Consider the following 25,863-nt stretch of genomic DNA (forward strand, 5'->3'; position numbering starts at 1 on the left):
ATTTCTCTCCCTTCTTATTCCTCCTCCTCCCTTCTTCATATGTTGGGTGTTTTGTTGTGTGCTCTTTTTAGGAGTGCTCCCATCTAGAGCAGTCCCTGTAGGATGCCCTGTAGAGGTGGTTTGTGGGAGGCAAATTCCCTCAACTTTTGCTTGTCTGGGAATTGTTTAATCCCTCCTTCATATTTAAATGATATTCGTGCTGGATACAGTAGTCTTGGTTCAAGGCCCTTCTGTTTCATTGCATTAAGTATATCATGCCATTCTCTTCTGGCCTGTAGGGTTTCTGTTGAGAAGTCTGATGATAGCCTGATGGGTTTTCCTTTGTAGGTAACCTTTTTTTTCTCTCTGGCTGCTTGTAATACTTTGTCCTTGTCTTTGATCTTTGCCATTTTAATTATTATGTGTCTTGGTGTTGCCCTCCTTGGATCCCTTGTCATGGGAGTTCTGTGTACCTCTGTGGTCTGAGAGGCCATTTCTTCCCCTAGTTTGGGGAAATTTTCAGCAATTATTTCTTCAAAGACATTTTCTATCCCCTTTTCTCTCTCTACTTCTTCTGGAATACCTATGATTCTTATATTATTCCTTTTAGATTGATCACTCAGCTCTCTTAAAATTCTTTCATTCCTGGAGATCCTTTTATCTCTCTCTGCATCAGCTTCTCTGCGTTCCTGTTCTCTGTTTTCTAGTCCATTAATGGTCTCTTGCATCTCGTCCATTCTGTTTTGAAGTCCTTCCAGAGCTTGTTTTATTTCTGAATTCTCCTTCCTTAGTTCTTGCATATTTCTCTGCAAGTCCATCAGCATGGTTATGACTTTTGTTTTGAATTCTTTTTCAGGTAGACTGGCTAAATCTATCTCCCCAGATTCCTTCTCAGGGGAAGATGTAGCAGATGCTGAAGCTGTCTGGGTTAGTCTTGTCTGGATCATATTTTTTTGCCTTTTCATGTTGACAGGTGCTATTGACTGTCAGCTGGGAGGGCCAAAATTTTCACTTGCTACTGGCCTTTCTTTACTGGGACAACTGCGACCCCTAGTGGCTTGTGTTGGGTAATTGCGTGTAGAGTGGGTCTTTGTGTCTTGCATGGCCGGAAGGGAGAAATTTCCCTTTCTGTGGGCAGAATTTGTCTCAGGCTGCTTCTCTGCTTTCGCAGCGCCCGGTGGGGTGATGGATGGGGGGGCTGCTTGACTGTTTGCCTCCGTGAGGGGTCTCAGAGCTGTTGCCCAGGGGGTTAGTGCACCCGGTTTTCCCTTTAATTTCCAGCTGCTGTACCGTGACCTGGGTTGTTTCCGTCAAGCTGTTAAGTCCCTGTCCCTTTAAGACTTTCAAAGAGCCCCCGCTTTTCTTTGTCACAGGGGCATCAGCTTCGGCACCCGCTCAGAGGTCTTACTCCCTGTTCCCCCAGTATCCAGGGCCCCCTGGTCATGTACTGTGTCTGCGCTCTGGCCCGGATGGCTGGGGCTGGGTGTTCGGCAGTCCTGGGCTCCGTCTCCCTCCCGCTCTGCCTATTGTTCTCCCGCCGGGAGCTGGGGGGAGGGGCGCTCGGGTCCCGCCGGGCCGGGGCTTGTATCTTACCCCTTTCACCAGTCGCTGGGTTCTCGCTGGTGTAACTGCAGTCTGGCCACTGTCCTGCGTCTTCTGGTCTCTCTTTTAGGGCTAGTTGTGTTTGTTGTATTTTCAAAAGTATATATGTTTTTGGGAGGAGATTCCCACTGTCCTACTCACGCCGCCATGTTGGCTCCGCCTCCTTCTCTGACATTTTAAGTCCCTTTGCTTCTGCCACTGATTCCACTATATTGCTATTTTCACATTCTCCTGGCAATAAAGTAAGAACTGAACGAGTACAATAAGTTGGTGGAATTCACTGAGGGATCTAAAATTAACACAAGGAAGACCAGTAACATAACAGGAAACCATTCATGAGGCACACGACCTGGTGGTTAAGTAAAGAATTAAAAGAGTGGCAGAGCTATTTCACTGGAACATTCAGGAATCTGGGTTTCTGCCCTTCTCACTTTTGGAATGTTTCTACCAAAAAGGATTGATAACTTTTTAAAGTTTTGATAGTTAAAGAGTTAAGCTCCAGAGATCTGGAAAATTTATTAAAGCAGAATAACTCATATATTCTCGCCTGGCTAACTTAGTTGTTCCACAGTAGTGAATTTAAGAGGGCAGCATGATGTAATTGAATGAATTGGAGATTGGGATAGAGTATATACTCTGTCCCTGGTGATTTCACTATGTGGTCTGCTTGAGTATGTTGTTTAACCTGTCTGGCCCCAGGTGCCTCACAAATAAAATTAGAAATTGAGCCACAGTATTGCAACACTGGTATGTCTTGAATCAGTAGAAGAAAAAAATGGGGGATATTATGACTAGCAAGCGCTGATAATGTGTAGTCCTGGTAGCTATGTATTAGTCATAAAAAAAACTTTGGGCATATTCAACAGGAGTATGTTTCATGTAGGGAACACCTTGTCTTAGGATTGTTCCAGTGGTAAAAGGGTTGAATGAAAAGTTCTTTTTCAGAGGACCTAATACTTGTAATGCTGGAAAATGTATTTTGATGAGTCCCCATAAAAAAAATTGTGAAAACTTAACAAAAAGATACAAGAAAGTGAACTAAAGTTTATTAAAAGTTTTTGTTTCTCTTTCTTTTATTTTTTTGCTGAGGTTGATTTCTTTTAAGTCCTATCCATTTAGTCTTGGGCTGCTTAACAGATCAGCTAGTGTCTTTCTGACAGTAGGACTTTAAAGGAGTATGATTAAATTGCCATAGTGATTGACAGTGAGAAAGCAACAGCTACAGATTTTCTATTTCAATTCTGTAATATAAAGACAGAAATCTTAAAGGTTACATCTGTCTTATTTTTTATTTAAAAATAAAAGTATTTAATGCTAGTATGTGGGAAAATGAATTTTATTAACTTTAAAATTCTAATATGACAATAAAATTATGTGACATGAAGAAATGAAATTTAAAATAAAGTTACTGATAAATATTTATGCTTTTGTCCCTTAACTGTTAGTAAAAATACATACCAGAAGGAAAAACCCAAAACAAATAACTTTTTTTTTCTGACTAAAATAATAGTATATTCCAGGTGGATTAAGGGCTCAGGGGAAATGCGTACAGAGATCTTCAGCAGATACATTTATTTAATGTGACTTCTCTTATTGATGTATAGCTAGAAACTATGGGGAGTGAAAAAAGCCTTTGAGATTTTCTGTTGTGTTATGTTTAAAAGGTAACATACTTGGCTGGATTTTTTATAGAAATAATAGTTCTTTGGGTAAGGTTCTTAATATTAAGCATTCTTTTGTACCTTGGTATTTAAAATACTAAGTTCCCCTTTAAAAATACTTGTAATTTGTATATATTTATTTCCTTAATAGGTGACTTAGTTGATCATTACATTTTAAAAGTGGAGGGATTTATAAAGTTTTCTGAATTGTAGAACTTCAATAAAAATTACATTTGTTTAGGGTATGTTTTTCTTTGAATAATCATTTATTTGAAAATCTTGACAAATTCATACAAAGTAAAGAAGATATGAAATCTCAGATCCTTCAGATCTCTGATATAGGAAGGGAAATAGGAAAAAAGCAGGATGAAGTGGGAGATTTTTAAGAAGTTAGAGTTCAAATTAGTCATTTCTTTTATATTTTTGTTCTAAAACATTTGAAAAATGAAACAACCCTATATTTTTGAAATGGTAAATAAGTGAAAATATTAATGAGTATACTTATGTTTTAATAGAAAATAGTAGATTTGAATTTTCCTAGATCATAATCAAGTTTTTTCTACTTGTACAAGAAATCATAAGTCTTGACTCTGTACTTTATCTTTAACTTATAGTATGATCATAGTCCTGTTATTTACAGGTAAGCTTTTCTACTTATAAGTGAGAGATAAAAGTTGCCACAAATCTGACTTAAAGATACACCATGAGGATTAATTAGTGTTGCATTGTTAAATTAAAATAAAAATGCTCAAGAGGATTAATTAGTATGTTTGTAACATACTTTGGCAAATTTGGAGAAGACATATAATTGTATGTTGTCGTCCAGAACAAATCTTGCATTTATTCAAGCTGAATAGGATATCTGAGATTTTACTGGTAACTGACTAAAAAAGAATAAACTCATTTTCTAATTTCTTTTGGATTAAAAAGTATATTATATCCAATTTAAAAATTTCAATTATAGATATATATTATTTGAAAACATAAATATCTTTTAATACTTTTTGATTTAATTTTAAAGGAAAGGAGCTAACATTTCTGGCAATATGGAGAAAGGATTATTTAACTTAAAATCTCTTCTGTTACAAAGTACCTAGAAATGCTGGATGAAATGTTAAAACATCTTTTTAAAATGCATGTCTGGGCTCACAAAATAGCAAGGGAAATATCTAAGGGCTAAAAAAGAAGAGGGAACTAATTACCTGGGTTGTAAGCATGTGAGCTAATGCTGAGGCAGCCCTAAGGAGTTTATTAGTCTCAGTAAGTAAAGCTTTAATGGCCACACTGGGATGGGAGATGATACCTTGGACTTGTGTGAACTGGGACTAAGAACTCTTTTTAAAGCCATGATTCTTGAAGAGTTGTACCCTCTGTGAAAGGTAGAAAAAAATCCACCTACATCTTCAGGTTGAAGGCGAGGAATCTTACCTGTCTACACTTGCACTTGGGGTGGTAGGGGAAAGGAAGTCTTCCTGAGAGTACATAATTGTAGTCCATCTCAGGAAAATTTGGGACTTGAATTTAATGCCTTATAAGTGAGCAGAAGGAGATTCAATAAACAGCACACTAGAACCTTCAAAACCATATGAAACTGTCAGTTAAATTATAAAGCAAACATTTGATACTACTAACTTAATAAAAGGAAGTAGAAATATAATAAATGGATAAGACATTCTCAAAAACATCAAGCAGATTTTTTAAAAAACCAAATACAACTTCTGGAAATGAAAAAATGTGATCATTGAAATAATAATTTAAAAATCAAGTGGATATGGGGAATAGCAGCTAAAGAGAAAAACCAGTAAACTGAAAGATATATATGAGGAAATTATTCAGAGTACTGAGAGATAAAGATAGAAAATTTGAAAAAGAATGGTTTAGCTATAAAGAGAAAAGTAGAAAGTTCATTATGGATCTAATTGGAGTTTCAGAAGATGAACATAGAGAATAAGCAGGAGGCAGTATTCAAAGAATATGCATAAAAATGTTCTACCCTTGATGAAAGATTTCAAAATTATGAACTACAATGAGTTTCTACAGGATACATTAAATAATATGTGAGCAGAGACATTATTATCATAGAAGTGACAAAGGTAGAGGTATATGAATTAAGACAAAATAGTCTTCTTAATTCATTTGACTGTCTTCTATGCATCAGACTAAGTGAACAGGGTAGTGTCTCTACCATTTTGGAGTTCAGAATGGGAGCTGAATAGTATATAAATAAGCAGATGTGTAATACTATGTTAGGTAGTAATAGAAGCTCTGAAGAAAATAAGAGAATGTAATGGTGATCACATGGGAAGGAATAGTATTTTTAGTTAGAATGGTCAGGAAAAGCCTCTCTGTGAAAGTACTGTTTGAGAGAGCCTATGTGGGGTGGGAAGGACAAAGAAAGAACACAAATGAGTCTTCAAAGAAGGGGAAAGTGCAGTAGTGTTCTATGGAAAGGCCTGAGGAAGGCGTGAGTTTGGCTTGTTTGTTAAAGGACAGCTTGCTGATGGGATGAGATGTGGTGAGTGAGGACAAGAGAAAGGTCAAGGATAATGACTCTTAGCTTTCTAATCAGTGCACCTGGGCACATGGAAGCAGCCTTTAGCAGAAGAGAAAGAGTGGGAAAGAAGTAGGTTTTAGGGGTTGGGGAAATCAAGAGTTTTTAAAAAAAAGTTAGAGATACATATTTATATACAGTAGAAAGGTCTAGTAGGTATTGGATATATGACTTCAATCCCAGGGGAGAGATTGAAGCTGGAAGTAAATTTGGTAAATTGAATTTGGATGGTATTCTCAAGACATGTATAAAGATTGGATGAGATCACTTAGGGAAAAATATGGACAGAGAAGAAAAGTGGACTGTTCAGTATTTGGAACCTCAGGTAGTGACACAGGAACAAGCAAAAGAAACTGAGATAATGCTAGTGAGATAAAAGAAAATCTCAGAAGGTGTGGTAGCCTCAAATGCAAGTGATGGAAATCTTTTAAGGACAGAATGACCTACTATAAAAGATCAAATAAGGTAAGATCTGAAAATTGGCTATTAGATTTGTAAAGTAGAATTTGCTAGTGACATTAAAAAGTACAATTTGGGGGCAAAAAGTTGATTGAAGCATTAGGTTTTGGAATATTACCTTAATTTTCCTTTGTAAAATTTGTTATAATTGTCCAGAGAAATTGAGGCCTGAAGAAAGAAAATTCATATTTCATTAAAAATATATTTTATACCACATCAATATGGAAAAATATTTTGGAAAAATAACATGACTGCTAAATTACCAATAAATTAACATATTTAATAAAAGATGTAGAGAATATGGAAAAATAACCTAAATAGTACTGTTATTGGGATATTAATTAAGGTTTCATCTAAGTATATCCTTTTGATTATCTAGGAAAAAGAGAAATTCTAAGTAGCACATAAAAATAAAATCTAAGATAATACAAAATTTCTGTTTCAGCATTCTCCATCTGCTTTTCTAAAAAATCTTTTATGATATGAGATGTGAACTTAAAGCAATGACATTGATCCCATGGGCCACATAAGGGAGTTTCTATTACCCTAGTCACATTTTGCTTAATAATTAAATTAAATGATTTTAATAGTGTTATTTCTCTGGTGAAGATGTTAATAACTAGTAAAATGGCCTAACGATAGGGAGTTGAAGGAAGGACACAGAAGGGTGTGGAGTTGACATCTGAATTAGTTTTAAAAGCACTTTAAATATTTCCTCTTTTATGTAGAATTGACACATTTATTCCAACCCTACCAGTATCCTCTTTGTTTTACTTTTTTTATACTTTAATATAATTTTTAGATTCCTATGCAATTATAAGGAATAAGAGAGATACCCTATACCTTTAAACAGTTTCCTCCAATGGTAACTAACATCTTGCAGCACTATAGTACAATATCACAACTAGCGTGTTGACATTGATAAAGTCAAGATGTTGGCCATTTCCATCAGAAAAAGAATCTCTTATAGAAACAGCCCATTTATAGACAACCATTTTCCTTCTGCCTCCTTCCCCTACTAAACCCTTGGCAATAACTAATCTGTTCTACATTTCTGTAATTATGTCATCTTAATATTATGTAAATAGAACCATACAGTATATAACCTTTCATATTGACTGTTCTCAGTCATCATAATTCCCTGGAGATCCATCTGTTTTGTTTTGTGTATCAATGGTTCATTCCTTTTTAATGCTGACTAGTATTTCATAGTTTAATGATTAAACTAACATTGAAGAACATCTGAGCTATGATGCTATAAATATGTGTATACAGGTTTTTTTGTGTGAATGTTTTCCTCTCTGCGATAAATGCCCAAGAGTGCAATTGCTGTGTCATCTGATAGTTGCATGTTTAGTTTTTGAGAAACTGACAAACTATTTTCCAGAGTGGCTCTACCATTTTACATTCCCATGAGCAGTATATGAATGATCTAGTTTGTCTTGCCTCCTTGCAGAGTGTTTTAATCATGAAAGTAGCTTTCCCATGTAAATCTTAGAACAATTTTACCTATTTTTGCGAAAGATCTTACTGGGATTTTGACAGAAATTGGGTTAAACCTGTCTTTAGGGGAGGATTGACATCTTTACTCCATTGAGCCTTCCAATCCATGAACATTATGTTTCTCCATTTATTTAGGTCTGTTGCTTAATTTCATCAGTGTTTTGTAGCACACACATCCTATATGTAGTTTGTTAGATTTGCACTTAAATATGTTTGTTTTTGAGCTGTTGTAAATAACATTTATTTTTTTTTTTACTTTTGGAATCCATGTATTCATTGCCAATGTATAGAAATACAGTAGACTTTTGTATGTTCATCTTGTATCTTGCAACCTTTCTGAACTTAACAGTTCTAAGAGGTTTTTTTATAGCTTTCTTGGGATTTTCTATTTAGTCAATTATGTCTTATGTAAACAGGGATGGTTTTACTTCTCCCTTTCTGATCTATATGTCTTTTCTTTCCTTATTGCACTGGCTTGAACTTGCAGAACTGTGTAACAATAGTGAGAATGGACATTCTTGACTTTTTCCTGATCTTAGTTAGTTATTAACTATAGATATTTTGTAGATGCTCTTTATCAAGTTGAGGAAGTTCCTCTGTATTCCTGTTTTTCTGAGATTTTTAAATAAAAAATAGACATTGGATTTTGTAAAATATTTCTGTATCAAGTGATATGGTAATGTGATTTTTCTTTTTTAACATGTTAATATGGTAGGTTACATTAATTTTTAAATATTGAACTAACTCTGAATTCTTAGAATAAACTCCACTTCCTTATGTTGTATAATTTTTATATATTGCTGAATTATATTTGCTAATATTATGTTGAGGATTTTGCATCTATATTCATGAGGGATATTATTATATATATTTTTTTGTACTGTCTTTATCTTGTTTTGGCATTAGGGTAAAACCACCTTAATAAAATGAGCCGGTAAGTAATTTCCTGTTTTTCTTAGAAGAGATTGTGTAGGATTAGAATTAACTTTTTGAACACTTTAAAGAATTCTCCAGTGATCCATCTAGGCCAGATATTTCTTCCATGGCAGATTTTAAATTACAAATTCAATTTCTTTAATGGTTGTAGGTCTGTTCAAATGAGTTGTGGTAGTTTGTGTTAAGAAATCAGTCCATTTCATATTTACATGTGTAGAGTTGTTCATAATATTCCCTTATTTCCTTTTGATGTCTGTAAGGTCTGCAGTGTTATACCCTATTTTATGGCTGATATTGATAATTTGTGTCTTCTCTTTTTTGTCAGCTTTGCTAGAGGTTTGTCAGTTTCTTTGATTATTTTTAAAGAATCAGGTATTTTTTTCATGATGTTTGCTATTTTTGCTTAAATTTTATTGATCTCTGCTCTTATTTTTATTATTCACATCTTTTTGCTCATGTTGTATTTATTTTGCTCTTCCCCTTCTAAGTTCTTAGATTATTTATTTCAGAAGTTTCCTCTTTTCTAATGCGTGTGTTTAGAACTATAAATTGCTCTCAAAGCATTAGCTGTGCCTTACAAATTTTGATATGTTGTATTTTTGTTGTGTTGTACATTGTATCAGTTCAATGTATGCTTTGATTTTCCTTGAGACTTCTTCTTTGGCTCAGGTATTATTTGGAACTATGCCGTTCAATCTCTAAATGTCTGGAGATTTTTGTGCTGTCTTTCTGTTATTGATTTCAAGGGTGACTCCACTATGGTCAGAAAACACACTCTGTATTTCATTTCTCCAAATTTGTTGAGGTATAGCTGAATATGTACCTGTGTTGATATATATCCCAATACATTTGATATTATCAGCCTTTACATTTTTGCTAACCTCATGTATTTGAAATACTACCTTAGAAAACCTAGATGAACTAGAGAAACAAACTACTGAAACTGACTCAAGACAGAGAATCTGAAAAGACCTGTAACTTGAAAGAGATTGGATTAGTTAAGGGAAAAAAAACTTCACAAACAAATGTTCAGTACTAGGGGGCTTCACTGGCAGATTCTACCAAATATTTAAAGAATTAACACAAATCTTTAAAATACTCTAAAGAAACAGAGAGAACACTTCCTTAATCATTCCATGAGGCTAGTATAACCCTGATTCTAAACCAAAATTAATTAAAAATTTATACATTAGCAGTGAACAAACTGAAAATGAAATTTAAAAATTCCATTTACAATAACATCAAGAGAATAAAATACTTAGGAATAAATTTAATAAAAGAAGTATAAACATATGCTGAAAACTGCAAAACCTCACTGAAGAAAATTTAAAACTATAGATAAATGGAAAGATAGTCCATGTTAATGGATTAGAAGATGTAATATTATTAAGATGGCAGTACTCCCCAAATTGATCTGCAAATTCAGTGCCATCTCTATCAAAATCCCATTGGCTGTTGTTGGAAAGTTACAAACTGAATCTAAGTTTATATAGAAATATAAGGGACTCAGTATATCCAAGACAATCTTGAAAAAGAGCAAAGTAGGAAGATGCACACTTCTGGTTTCAAAACTTACTACAAACTACAATAATCAAACCCTGACATAAGACTAGACATGTAGATTAATGAAATAGAATTGAGAATCCAGAAATACATCTTTTTAAATTAGTGATTCTGTTTTTTTTTTTCAGGTAAATTCCCGAGTGGAATTACTGGGTCATATGGTATTTCTAGTTTTTGTCTATTAAGAAACTTCCATACTGCCTTCCATGGTGGCTGCACCAATTTACATTCCCACCAACATTGTACAAGGGTTCACTTTTCTCCATATCCTAGCCACCATTTGTTATTTCTTGTGAAAACTCTTTTCTAACATGTACATGTACATTGTGAAAGGCTACCTCTCACCTAGTTATTTATCATATCCACCACCTCACAAATTAATTTTTTGGGGAGAGGGTTGAGAACATATGTTATACTTTTTTAGCAAATTTTAATTTCAGTTATACAAATACACTGTTATCAACTATATATATATTTTTTTTTTTTCTTTTTTTTTCTTTTTTCTTTTTTTAGGAGAACAAGGTACAGGCTTTTATTTAGAGAGAAAGTGAAAGGACAGAGCTCCTGGCTCTTGTCTAGCAGGGGACAAGAGTCTGGTATGGTGCGTTGTCTAGGGGATTTATAGACAGTTGAGGATTTTGGGGAACTGATAAAGGACTTAGGCTGTGGACTTGTTAAAAGTGGTCTTAGGATGTTTGTCCTTGATGAGACATTAAGTCCCTTTTAGCATGCTCAAGTGAATCTTACACATGATTACAAACGATTAGCATAATTAAAACATGGGCTACTTTCCTTTATTTGGGGAGTATCAACTGATCTCACTGAAGAATGACTCTAGAGCTTAATGTTTAACACAGAGTTTTGGTAGGGGGTTTTCTTGCATGTAGTTATACTGTTCTGACTGTAAATATCCTGCCTTGCTTTTTCTGGAGGCCCTCACCCTACTCTGTTGAAGCCCATGGTCCCTGTCTCATTCCGCGCCCCCCCCTACAGATAGAGACCCTAGCTGCTGCTAGGGAAAGGGGGCAATGACCACTCTGGCTGCTTCATGCTGAGGGGGTGCAGTAAAGGGTGCAGTTAGGTCTCCACCACTGGTCAGTCAACAGGGCCTCAAAAAATGGATACTTCCATCTTGGGTTCCATCACTATTATTATTTGCAGTTTTATGGCTTCTGGTAAGGCTGCTGGGAACCCTGTAAGCAAGGTACTAGGCCAGTTCTTCCAAGAGGCTTTGTTGGCTTCATAAAGTCAACCTTAGTTCCTTAAAGCTGTTCATATCTGAGCTCAGGTATGACATTCCAGTCAAAGCCTTGGTAATGTAATCAGTGTTTTCCATTGGTCCTCCAAAGTTATCCCGGACGAGCCCCCAAAGATGATGCTGGGGTTCTTGTTCACGAAGCCGAAGAATGAACTTCACAAACACTCAAGGTAGGAACTTAGCAAACATGCAAGGTAGGACAACCGGGGAGAGGCTTTTACTTAGAGATACAGTGAGAGGACAGAGTTCCTGGCTCACGCCAGGAGGGGACAAGAGAGACCCTGTTATCAACTATATTGATCTCATGTCCTACATTAATTCTTCATAATTTATTCATCATATAGCTGCAAATTTGTATCTTTTACCAACCTCTCCTTTATTTTCCCCACCCTCCAGCACCTGGCAACCACTTCTCTGTAAGTTTGACTTTTTATTTAGATTCCACATAAAAGCGATACCACCCAGTGTTTTCTCTATCTTGGTTATTTCACTTAGCATAACATCTGTCTGTGCTGTTGCAAATGACTGGCTGATGTTAGTCCTCCATATTCTTGCTGATTTTCTGTCTATATGTTTTATCAATTATTAAAGATAGATTATTAATGTCTCTAAGAATGTTGAATGGTCTCTTTTCTTAATTATGTTGTGTCAGTTTTTGCTTCATGTATTTTGGGGCTCTGTTGTTAGTTGTATATATACATTTACAATTGTTATGCCTTCCTCTTGTATTGACTGTTAACACTATGAAATTATCTCTTAGTGTCTAGTAATATTTTTTGTCTTAAAATTTATTTCAGCTGATAGTAATATAAATAATACAGTCACTCAAGTTCTCTGTGGTTACTATTGGCATGGTATATCGTTTTCCTTCTCTTCACTTTCAGCTTCTTTGTGTTTTTTGGATCTAAGGTGTGTGTCTCTTGTAGACAGCATATAGATGGGTCTATTTTTATCCAGTTTGACAATTTCTGTGTTTAGCCTATTTATATTTAATGTAGTTACAGTATGTTTGTGTTTACAAATAGCCATTTTGCTATGTGTTTTCTGTATGTTTCATATCTTTTTTGTTGCTCTGCTCCCCTTTTGCTTCCTTATGTATCAATTATTTTTTATGATACCATTTTAAGTCCTCTTTATTAAAAAAATATGTATTTGTGGGTTTTTTAAAAAGTGATTGCTTTAGGGATTATATTATACATTTTAACTTCTCAGGGTATACTTCAGGTTACTAACTTAATTTGCTAAAATATTTAACTCCAGCCTGCCTCTGTTACCTTTCCGCTTTTGTGCCATTATTGCCATATATATTGTACCTATATAGCTCATAACCCCAACAGTACAGTATTATCATCATTGTTTTATAACCTCTCAGGTCTTTTTAAGTTGTTAAGAGAGAATTTGGAAAAGAGGTTTACATAGTCTTTTCTGTTTACCCACATATTTCCACGTCTGGTGCTCTTCCTTTCTTATGAATTTGAGTTACCATATTATGTCATTTCTTTGCAGCCTGAAGGACTTTGTTTAGTATTTCTTTAAGGCATTCCTGCTGCTCTGTGTTTATGATGAGAAGTCAGTCATTAATCATACCGTTATGTGCCTGTATGTATGAGTTGTTTTTTTCTTGCTGCTTTCAGGTTCTCTGTTGTCTTCAGCAATTTAACTGTGATATGTTTAAGTGTGAATTTCTTTTCTTTGTCCTACTTGGGAGTTACTGAAATTCTTTGATCTGTACATTAGTTTCTTCATCAAATTTTGAAAGTTTTCACCGTTATTTCTTCAAATATTTTTCTGCTTCCCCTTTTCCTTTTGATAGTCCCATTTCAAGTATTTTGAATCACTATATTGTCCCACAGGTCTCTTAAGTCTGTTCATTTTCTATAGTCTTTTTAATCTCTGTTCTTTAACTTGGATAATTTTTACTAATAATGTCTTTAAGTTCACTGATTTTCTGCTATTTTGAACCTTTTGTTGAACCTCTCTGATGATTTTTTTAAGTGATTATAGTTTGCAATTCCAATATGTCCTTTTTTCCTTAAAATTGAAAAAAAATCTATTTGTTGAGATTTACTACTTGTTGAATCATTGTTGTCATATTTTTCTTTACTTCTTTACACATGGTTCTCTTTAGTTCTTTGAACATATTTATACTAACTGCTTTGATGTTTTTGATAAATTTATTATATGGGAACCCTGAAAGACTGTATTGCCTGCTTTTTCCTTTCCTTTAAGTCACATTTTTCTACTTCCTTGCATGTTCATAATTTTTGATGAAAATCATGCAATTTAGGCAATATATTGCAACAACTGTGGATTCTGATTGCATCCTCCCTTCCCATAAAAGTTGCTATTGCTGACTTTGATTTGTTTAATATACTTGGCTAGAGTAAATATGTGAAACTTGTGCTGTGGCATGTGGGAATGAATGTCTCTGCTCAGTTTATTATTGTTGTTTTGATTTTTAAGGCTGATTTCCCAGTGGTCACCCCTTATGTCAACCAATGTTTGGTGAGAAGTTGTAGTCACATACATAAAGCCAGTAAGGCTTCTCCCTTCTACTGAAAGATCTGTGAGTAGATTGGGAATGCATTAAAAGATCAGGTCATTTTCAAGATTGTCTGTTTTTATGTTTCTCTGTGACTTCTTATGTCTCCATCCAGGAATGTGTGGGCAGTTTGGGATCTCCATGGTCTCTGCTACACATGCATGCAGTCTCTGTTCAGCCAGGAATACATGGAGAGTTTATCAAGTCCATCTGTGGCTCTCTCTCTTTCAAGTTATCTTTGTTAAGTTCCCTGCTAGTCTGTCATTCTGCTTGTTTCTTGTATCCCAATTGGGACTGCAAACTCATACTCACTTGGATAGCTTCAGAACTTTTCCTTCTACTTTTGGGCATAGCCTTTCTGCTCTCCATGCTGAATCAACTCAGCTCCCTTTCTCAGTATAGCTGCTGGTTTTTATGACCTGTTCCATCCTTGTAGAGTCACTGACTTAACTGATGGGAGAGGAAGAGTAATGGTAGCTGGCCAAGTAAACAGTGCCACAGGCTTATGCTGTTCCCAAGTTCAGTAGATTTTCATGAACAAATACTTTTCAGTTTGTTGTATGCCTTTGGTCGATTTCCAATAATTTAAGATGATTGTTTTTGACAATTTTTTTCCAGCTACATATCTCCTTTTGCAGAGATGATTTGCCAAACTAGTCTCTCCATCATGCTGGAAGCTTCTTTTGTTTCCTTTTGGTGTTTTAAAAAGTGTTTATTTATGTGGTTTTTCACACAGAAACATATAAAATATTGCACAAAAAGCTTATTATTTTTAAAATGGATTAAAGTACTTTTTTCTAAGACACAACATTTCAGTTCATCTAATAAAGATTGCAATTAAACAGAAATTTCATCTTTTTATTGTTGCAGATTTCAGGTTCCACCTATAAAGACAGGAATGAGGAATACAAAAGACACTTCACACATCTGCCTGATACAGAGAACCTTATAGCAGGTAAAAAAGACAGGAAGTGCTTTCACGGGGGGAAAAGATGACATCATGAGAAGTAAGGCAGAAACCTTCTCCCAAAACCACATATAACATGAAAATACAGCAAATACAACTGACCTGAAGACTGCAGAACAGATTGCCTATATCTGGGGAAAAGAAACAACCTCACAGAAAAGGGTAAAGTAGCAAAGTCACATTCCAGTGGGACCCAAGCCCTCTCCCCAGCCCCAGCACACAGGTGGGAGAGAGAGAAACAGAGTGGGGAGGGAGTCGGAGTCTTAAACACCCAGCCCTGGAGATCTGCCCTGGGAGCACGGACCCACATTACATGGTGCTCTGGAGACTACTGGGGTTGAAACGCAAGACAGGAAGAATACTCAGAGAGACTGAGATTCCATCTGCTTGTGGAGAACAGGTATGCACAACAAGCCACTCCAGGACAAAAGAAAGGTGGGCACTTTGAAAGACTTCCCAACAGCAAGAGGGGTGCTAAAGGGGCAAGGATTACACAGAACTTGCTGCTCTGTGTAAAAGGGCAGGATAAAATTGTCCTGGAACACTCAGGAGAAAGGGCAGGTGGACAAAATTTCCTGGCACACTCAACCCAGCAGATTGGAAACGTTCAGGAGCTTCAGAAGCTCCAGCCCCTAGGCTGGCAATGCAGGACCGAGGCCCTGCCACTCCCTCCTGGTAGGCACTGCTCCGCAAACCTGCTGCCCCCACCATTGCACCAGGCCAGCTGCAGGGTAGCTCCAGGGCCATAATGCAGAGGCTCCTACCTGCACTCATGGTCCATGGGCCCAGGCAGTGGAGGCAGGCACAGCTTCCAAGAAGTAGGAAGGAACTATTTTCTCCCATTGGGACAGTTCTGCTCACCTGTGACCCCTGCCATGGGTTCAGGTGCTCAGCAGCTCCAGAGAAGAGAGCTTCTGAGCACTTCAGGGCACAGCCTACAAGAAGATATTATTCCATAGGAATCACTAGAAAAATGAAATGGGAAAATAATTTTATATAAACCAGAATCCCTCAAAGATCAGAAAGAGGGCCAAGTGAAATTCAAATCACCAATCTTCTTGATAATAATTTCAAAATAAAAATCATAAACATGCTCATGGAGCTACAGAAAAATACTCAAGATCTCAGGACTTCAAGAGATAGAAACTTTGAAAAACTACAGTATCTGAAATGAATGCACAGTGGAGGGGTTTAAAAGTAGATTAGATGATTAAAGATGGCGGCGTGAGAAGTTAGACAGAAACCTCCTCCCAAAACTACATATAATATGAAAATATAGCAAATATAACTAATCCTGAAAGAGAAACAGGAAAGAAGGCTGCAGCAGACTGCCTACACCTGGGTAGCAGTAAACCTCATGGAAAAAGGTAAAGTACCAAAGCCCTGATCTGATGGGACCAAACCCTTCCACCACCCCAGCTCACTGGCGAGAGGAAGAGAAATGGAGCAGAGAGGGGGTGGACTCTGGGACACCCAACCATGGAGATCTGCTCTGGAAGCATGAACCTACATTACATAGTGCTCTGGAGATCAGTGGTGTTGGAAAGCTAAGACAGGCGAAATACTCGGAGAGACTGAGAATCCAGCCACTTGTGGAGAACAGGTACCTACAACAGTACCTGCTCTGGAACAAAAGAAAAGCGGCACTCTGAGAGACTTCCCAACAGCAAGTGAACTGCTAAAGGGGCAAGGATTGCACAGAGCTTGCTGCTCAGGAGAGAGGACAGGTGGACAAAATTGTCCCGGTGCACTCATACCAGCAGGTTGAGAACTTTCAGGAGTGTCACATGCTCAATCTCCCTGGCTGGCAACATAGCTCTGAGCCCCCCCCCCTGTGATACACAGCCTGTGGCTCCTTCCTCCCAGCAAGCACTGGCTCACAAACTGGCTGCACTAATCATTGTGCCAGGCCAGCCAGAGGGTGGCCCCGCCTATGGCATCTAGAAGTGCATACCATAGAGGTTCCTCCCTGCATGCTCAGCCCACTTGCCATGGCAGTGGAGGCAAGCACTGTAGTCGGGAAGCAGGAAAGGGCTTTTTCCTCCCAGCAGGCACCAATGCCGCTCACCAGCGACCCCCATCACTTCAGGGGCTGAGCAGCTCTAGAGTGTAGACCTTCTGGGCACTAGAGGGGGCTACCTAAAAATATGAAATGTCAAAGGAACCTGGTTCAAACCAAATCCCACAAACATCAGAAAGAGGGCCAAGTGAAACTGAACTCACCAATCTTCCTGAGAGAGATTTCAAAATAAAAATGATAAACATACTAATGGAGCTGTAGAAAAATATTCAAGAACTCAGGGAGGAATTCAAGAATGAATTTGAAAAATGCAGTATCGGAATGAAATATACAATGGAGATATTTAAAAGCAGATTAGATGAAGTAGAAGAGAAGGTAAATGAAATAGAAATTAGAGGACAGAAATACAAAGAAGGTGAGGAACAGAGAGAGAAAAGGATCTCTAGGAATGAAAGAATATTGAGAGAACTGTGTGATGAATCCAAACAGAACAATATTCACATTATAGGGTTACCAGAAGGAGAAGAGAGATAAAAAGGGATAGAAAGTGTCTTTGATGAGGTAATTGCTGAAAATTTCCCCAGTCTGGGGAAGGAAATAGTCTCCCAGGTCATGGAGGTGCACAGATCTCCCAACACAGAGACCCAAGGAAGACAACACCAAGACATATAATAATTAAAATGGCAAGACCAAGGATAAGGACAGAGTATTAAAAGCAGCCAGAGAGAGAAAAGATCACCTGCAAAGGAAAACCCCTCAGAATATCATCAGACTTCTCAACAGAAACCTTACAGGCCAGAAGAGAGTGGCATGGTATATTTAATGCAATGAAACAGAAGGGCCTCAAACCAAGAATACTCTACCCAGAAGGATTATCATTTAAATTTGAAGGAGGGATTAAACAATTTCTGATTAAGCAAAAGTTGAGAGAATTTACCTCCCACAAACTGTTCCTACAGTGGATTTTGGAGGGACTGCTATGCGTATAAGTCTTCCTAAGGCTAAATAGCTGTCACCAGAGAAAGTAAAACCACAGTAAAGAAAGTAGACCAATTAATTACTAAGCACATGCAAAATTAAATCAACTACCCACAAAGGCAGTCAAAGGATAGACAAGAGTATGGAATATGATACCAAATATATAAAGAATGGAGGAGGAAGAAAAGAAGGAAAAAAATAGAACCTTTAGATTGTTCTTATAATAGCATATGAAGTGAGTTATGTTAGACTGCTAGATAGTAAATAAGTTACCCTTGAACCTTTGGTAACCCCTAATCTAAAGCCTGCAATGGCAATAAGTACATATCTACCAATAATCACCCTAAATGTAAATGGTCTGAATGTACCATTTGAAAGACATAGAGTCACTGAATGGATAAAAAAACAAGACCCATTTGTATGCTGCCTACAAGAGACTCACTTCAAACCCAGTGACATACACGGACTAAAAGTGAAGGGATGGAAAAAGATATTTCATACAACTAATAGGGAGAAAAAGCAGGAGTTACAGTACTTGCATCAGACAAAATAGACTTCAGAACAAAGAAAGTAACAAGGACATTACATAATGATAAAAGGGTCAGTCCAACAAGAGGATATAACCATTATAAATATCTATGCAGCCAACATTGGGGCACATACATATGTGAAACAAATACTAATAGAATTAAAGGGGGAAATAGAATGCAATGCATTCAATTTAGCCTTCAACATACCACTCACTATAAACGACAGAAAATAAGTAAGGAGACAGAGGCACTGAACAACACATTACAACAGGTGGACTTAATAGACATCTACAGAACACTACCCAGAAGCAGCAGGACACACATTCTTCTCAAGTGTACCTGGAATATTTTCCAGAATAGATCACATTACTGGTTTACAAAAAAAGCTTCAGTAAATTTAAAAAGATTGAAATTGTGTCAACCAGCTTCTCAGACCAGAAAGGTATGATATTAGAAATAAATTATGCAAAGAAAACAAAAAAGCCCACAAACACATGGAGGTTTACCAACATGCTCTTAAATTATCAATGACCAAATAAAAACAGATCAATTAATATATGGAGACAAATGAAAACAACAACACAACACCCTGAAACCTGTCGGATGCAGCAAATGCAGTTCTAAGAGGAAAGTATATTGCAATACAGGTTTACCTCAAGAAAGAAGAACAATCCCAAATGAACAGTCTAAACTCACAATTAATGAAACTAGAAAGACAAGGACAAATAAGACCCCAAAGTAATAGAATGACAGACACAATAAAGATCAGAGCAGAAGTAAGTAAAATTGAGAAGAATAAAACAATAGGGAGAATCAGTGGAACTAGGAGCTGGTTCTTCAAGAAAATAAAATAGATAAACCCCTAGCCAGACTTATCAAGGAAAAAAGAGTGTACGCACATAAACAGAATCAGAAATGAGAATGGAAAAGTCACTACAGACACTACAGAAATACAAAGAATACTATGAAAAATTATATGCTAACAAACTGGATAACCTAGAAGAAATGGACAACTTTCTAGAAAAATACAACCTTCCAAAACTTACCCAGGAAGAAACAAAATCTGCACAGACCAATTACCAGCAATGAAATTGAATTGGTAATAATATTTAGGAACAAAATGCCTGTACTAGATGGCTTCACTGATTAATTTTATCAAACATTTAGTGAAGACCTAATACCCATCCTCCTTAGTTTTCCAAAAAGTAGAAAAGGAGGGAATACTTCCAAACTCATTCTGTGAGGCCAGCATTACTTTAGTACCAAAACCAGAAAGACACCACAAAAACAGAAAATTACAGACCAATATACCTGATAACCATAAATGCAAAAATACTCAACAAAATATTAGCAAACCGAATTTAAAAATACATCAAAAAGATCATTCATCATAGTCAAGTGGGATTTATTTCAGGGATGTACAGAATTAACATACATTCATGATAAAAACTCTCAACAAAATGGGTATAGAGGGCAAGTACCTCAACATAATAAAGGCCATATATGACAAACCCACAGCCAACATCATACTGCACAGTAAAAAGCTGAAAACTTTTCCTCTAAGATCAGGAACAAGACAAGGATGGCCACTCTCACAGCTTTAATTCAACATAGTACTGAGGTCCTTGCCATGGCAATCAGACAATGTGAAGAAATAAAAGGCATCCAGATTGGTAAGGAAGAACTTAAGCTGTCACTGCAGGTGACATGATATTGTACATAAAAACCTTAAAAAATACACCCCAAAACTAGAACTAATAACAATTCAGCAAAGTTGCAGGATACAAAGTTAATACACAGAAATCTGTTGCATTCCTATATACTAATCATGAACTAGCAGAAAGAGAAATCAGCAAAACAACTCCATTTATAATTGCATTGAAAAGAATAAAATACCTAGGAATAAACCTAACCAAGGAAGTGAAAGACCTATACTCTGAAAACTACAAGACACTCATGAGAGAAATTAAAGAAGACACCAATATATGGAAATATATCCCATGCTCATGGATAGGAAGAATTAATATTGTTCAAAATGGCCACCCTGCCTAAAGCAGTCTACAGGTTCAATGCAATCCCTATCAAAATACCAACAGCATTCTTCAATGAACTAGAACAAATAGTTCTGAAATTCATATGGAACCAGAAAAGCCCTGAATAGCCAAGGCAATCCTGAGACGGAAGAACAAAGCTGTGGGAATTAGGCTCCTAACTTGAATCTCTAATACAAAGCCACAGTAATCAAAACAATTTGGTAATGGCACAAGAACAAACTAATAGATCAATGGAATAGAATAGAGAGCCCAGATATAAACCCACACATATAAAGGAGCCATGGATATACAATGGGGGAAATTACAGCCTCTTCAACAACCAGTGTTGGTAAAACTGAACAGTTATATGTAAGAGAATGAAACTGGATTATTGTCTAACTCCAGACACAAAAGTAAACTCGAAATTGATCAAAGACCTGAATATAAGTCATGAAACCATAAAACTCATAGAAGAAAACATAGGCAAAAATATCTTGAATATAAACATGAGCAACTTTTTCCTGAAAACATCTCCTTGGGTAAGGGAAACAGAATAAAAAATGAACAAATACAACTCCATTAAACTAAAAAGCTTCTGTACAGCAAAGGACACCATCAGCAGAACAAAAAGGTATCCTACAGTATGGGAGAATATATTCACAACCGAATTATCCAATAACAGATTAACATCCAAAATATATAAAGAGCTCCCATAGCTCAACACCCAAAATACAAATAACCCAGTTAAAAAATGGGCAGAGGATCTGAACAGACACTTCTCCAAAGAAGCAGTTCAGATGACCAACAGGCACATGAAAAGATGCTCCACATTGCTAATTATTAGGGAAATGCAAATTAAAATCACAATGAGATATCATCTCACACCAATTAGGGTGGCCAACATCCAGAAGACAAGAAACATCAAATGCTGGTGAGGATGCAGAGAAAGGGGAACCCTCCTACACTTTTGGTGGGAATGTAAATTAGTTCAGCCATTGTAGAAAGCAATATGTAGTCTCCTCAAAACACTAAAAATAGAAATACTATTTGACCCAGGAATTCCACTCCTAGGAATTTACCCAATGAAAACAAGATCCCTGATTCAAAAAGACGTATGCACCCTTATGTTCATTGCAGCACTATTTACAATAACCAAGATATGGAACCAACCTAAATATCCCTCAATAGATGAATGGATAAAGTGGTGGTACATATACACAATGGAATATTATTCAGCCATAAAAAAAACCTACCATTTGCAACAGCCTGGATGGAGCTAGTGGGTATTATGCTCAGTGAAAGAAGCCCGGTAGAGAAAGACAAGTACCAAATGATTTCACTCATTTGTGGAGTATAACAACACTGTGGAGTAAAGCAAAACTGAAGGAACAGAAGAGCAGGAGACTCAAAACTCCAAGAAGGGTTTAGCGGTTACCAAAGGGATGAGGTTGGGTAGGTAGAAGGGGATTAAGAGACATTATAATTAGCATGCAGAATATAGGTCAGTCACAGGGAAGGTAGTATAGCATGGAGAAGACAAGTAATGACTATAGCATCTTACTATGTTGATGGAATTTGATTGCAATGTTGTGGGGCAGGACTTGATAATATGGGTGAATGTTGAAACCACAATGTTGCTCATGTGAAGCCTTTATATATCAATACCTTAATTTTTAAAAAAGTTGCAAAGCAACCATTTTACTACCTCATTATCAAAATAGAAATCATGAAATATTTGTAGAGATTATAAGCCTTTGTGCTAGACAGAAATATTTTTGAAGACAAGCAGCATGTTACCATTCCTAATTAGATCATGTAAAGCTAAGTTGTAATTTGGAGGAATGATTTTTGACTTTTAAAAATAAGTAGTACAAGGTAACAAAATAGAACTAAAAGGAAGTGATTTGTCACAATTTCTTCTGGTGCTTTGTTTCATATGGTTTTGTAGAGAAAATTTAAATTTGATTTCACTATACATTACCTTTCCCCAGAAAAAGGTATCCTTAACAGATTATAGAATAATTTTATAAAACTTTCTAGGGTTATATTATTCATGTGATCTTTCAGATAAATTTTTTTAAAATAGACTTTGAGAGTAAAAATTCAGTCATTTTTCTTACAAAAGTGCTTTATATTTTCTATAAGGCTAATATAGATTCTTTATAATCAAAATATAGAAGTAGGTTTTAGTTTTAGGATATGCTTTAGTTAAACTATGTAGTCATAGAAATTTCTCAGATTTGTGGTACTGTTGGGCAATATTCAATACAATGTAACTGAATTTCTAAGTAGTTTAGTTTAGTACTTTTTTTTCTTTCCCCTTCCCCTGTTTAATTCATTCTCGCACCTCCCTCTCTTATGGCAACCAGCAGTCTGTTCTCTGTGTCTGTGTGTCTGTTTTGTTTTTTAGATTCCACATATAAGTGCAGTCATATGGTATTTGTCTATTTGTCTTTATCTGCCAAACTTATTTCACTTAGGATATTACCTTGTAGGTCCAACCATGTTGTTGCAAATGGCAAGGTTTCATTCTTTTTTATGACTGAGTAATATTCAATTGTATATATGTACCACATCTTTATCTATTCATGTATCTATAGATATTTTGGTTGCTTCCATATCTTGGCTATTGCAAATAATGCTGCAAGAAACATAGGAGTGCATGTATCTTTTCAAATTAATGATTTTGGTTTCTCCGGATAAATTCCCTGGTGTGGAATTACTAGGATACGTAGTATTTCTATTTTTAGTTTTGTGAGAAACCTCCTTACTGCTTTCTATAGTGGCTGTACCAATTTACATTCGTACCAACAGTGTATGGGGGTCCCTTTTCTCCACATCTTAGCCAACGCTTGTTATTTTTTGTGAAAACCCTTTCTAAGATGTATATGCTAATTAGCCAAACAGTTGTTGCTGAACAGTGATAAAGATAGCTAAAGGGTTTATAGTAGGCCCTGATGGAATGTAGTCCTAATTAAATTGTTAGTTGATGCATCTCAAATGTGAATCCCTGATAGGGCTATCACTATCCCTAGAATATTTTCTAAACATCTACTTTGGCTGGAGTATATATGTCTACTTTTTCATTCCTTAGTATGCATTTGTGCCTTTTTTTTTTTTTTTTGCTTAATTACAGCCAAAGAAAATTTTGTATTGAGGAAATATAATTAAAAACAGACAAAAAATCTGTTAAAGTAGAAGAGAAAGAAAACAGTTTTATCACTGAATAAGCATTAAACTGGAATGTTATGTGTATTGTATAGGTAATCTGTAGAAGAGATTGTAAAGACAGTAAGAAATATCACTCCTTTTTATAGCCAGATACCACTCTTTGCACATTCAAAAATAAATAATAATGAGTCTTCAAGTAAGAAGCCTCAGTAGTACTACTGTCACACAAAGTTCATCCCTAAAGTCACCTGGTAATTGGGTGAATGTCTGTGTTAGCTAATTGGCTTTATGCAAAGGAAAATTAAACTCAAGTTTATGACAAGAGTTAGTTTTGCAAGTTGGAGCAAGGCACCCACCAAAGGCTCCTTACCCTTTCACAGCAACTGGGAGATTGGGGGTCATGTCCCTTGATGTTTACATTTCAGAGATGGCTCCCAGGTCCTTAAGAAAATATTCCTGGGTTGTAAAACTGGCGAGAGGTTTATTTTGCTTTTGAAAAGATCTCAAGGAGTTGAAAAATAATAAATTTTCTAAAGAAAATGTTCCAAGAAAAGGGAAGAGGGGGTCTTTCCCCTTTTTGCACCAGGGAAAATTAATTTTTTTCTTTTTCAATTTGTATTTATCCAACAGGTAAAAAGCACACAGGATGTAACACAAAAAGTACAAAGTATAAAAAATGAGAATGGGTATCTTTTATACTTTAAATATTAAATCTGAAAGGAATCCTAACAATCCTAGCAATCCTTTGTTGTTCCAAAGAGTTTTTTAAAGTAATGTGAGCGTTATTTGGCTTGCAAAGATGATTGCTGCTAGAAAATATTACTTTGGAATATATATTTCCTGACATCATTGTTTAAAAATACATTCTTTTAACTTACCATATCCCTTATAGTTAGATATTCCTAAATTCTTCAATAAAACTAAATAGTACATCTTGTTTATTTAAATTTGAATACTAATTATTGTGCAAGTGTACTCTAGAAGTATGTGGTGCTGATTCACTCCATCTGTACTCCCTTAACACTTTCTACATATTTCTGCTGTATCCTTTGTTATATTGTAGTTATTAAAATATATCTTTTAAGAGTTGGATCCATGACTGTGTAACAGCTGGTAAGTTGATGTTAACACATACCAAATTATCTATGTTGCTTGGTTAAATTACTTAATTTTATTCTAACTTTCTAATAATTAATAATAATGTTATAAAATCCATAAGACAATTTTTGATAAACATTACTTTCTTATTCCTTTCTGGATGAATCAGATTGGTAACATGACTCACATCAGGTAGAATATTGCCTTCTGAAATGCTGATTATATGTTTGTTCATTAGTAAGGGAATTGGGAGCCAAAAAAAAAATGCTAAAATATCTGCTTTTCAAAGAATTTTTTTCCATAGGGTGTTTTGCTAGGAAGCTATTTTATTAAAAATAAATTTTATTAAGGTATAAGTTTATTATAATAAAATATAGCTGTTTTAGGGAAACCATCTTTTTAAACCACTAAAAAATGTCACTCTGTATCAAATAATCTTCAGTTAAAATAATCCAGTTAGTTACTCTAACTTTGAACATAGTTAACGTAAAGTAATGCAGTGGTTCTCATAGTGTGGCCCACAGACTAGCGATGGCTGGCATCACCTTGCTGTTGGTTAGATGTGCAAACTCTTCCCCCTACTCCAGGCATATTTAATCAGAAACTCTGAGGAAGGGACATAGCAATCTGTGTTTTAATAACCTTGCTAGGTATTTCTGATCTAAAATTTGAGAAGCACTAAATTAATGAGATGTTTAGTGGTTTACATAAAAATTTCAGGACACCTCATGTGACCTTTAGCTTACTCCGTTTTAGAGATGCATGTAAATGAGTAACTTAATCAGCTTAACTATTTACTGGGATTTTTAGTTTGGTGGGATCTCAGTTTTGTTTTGCTAAAGGAAGCATTTTGAAAGGCTGAATTGCTTTGCTCAATTTTTAATATTTGCTTGGACATTTAACTTGACTAAATTTAAGTACTTGGAGTTTCATAACCTCAGTAATTTTTTCCTAAAATTGCTAACCACTTCATATAGTTTAAAAATGTATCAACTAAATTAAATTGCCTCAC

General features: G+C 35.8%; 1 protein-coding gene across 2 annotated transcripts in view; it reads left to right on the top strand.

The window, feature by feature from the left end:
- The window catches only part of GRAMD1C (GRAM domain containing 1C), a 119,126-nt gene that overhangs the window by 22,866 nt on the left and 70,397 nt on the right, over positions 1–25,863 (top strand). For both annotated transcript variants that reach the window (XM_057502760.1, XM_057502763.1), the window contains exon 2: positions 14,925–15,009. In XM_057502760.1, coding sequence (XP_057358743.1) covers positions 14,925–15,009 — 85 coding nt within the window. The remainder of the gene's footprint in view (positions 1–14,924; positions 15,010–25,863) is intronic.

This window comes from Manis pentadactyla, chromosome 1 (genome assembly GCF_030020395.1).
Source record: "Manis pentadactyla isolate mManPen7 chromosome 1, mManPen7.hap1, whole genome shotgun sequence".
Lineage (NCBI taxonomy): Eukaryota > Metazoa > Chordata > Mammalia > Pholidota > Manidae > Manis > Manis pentadactyla.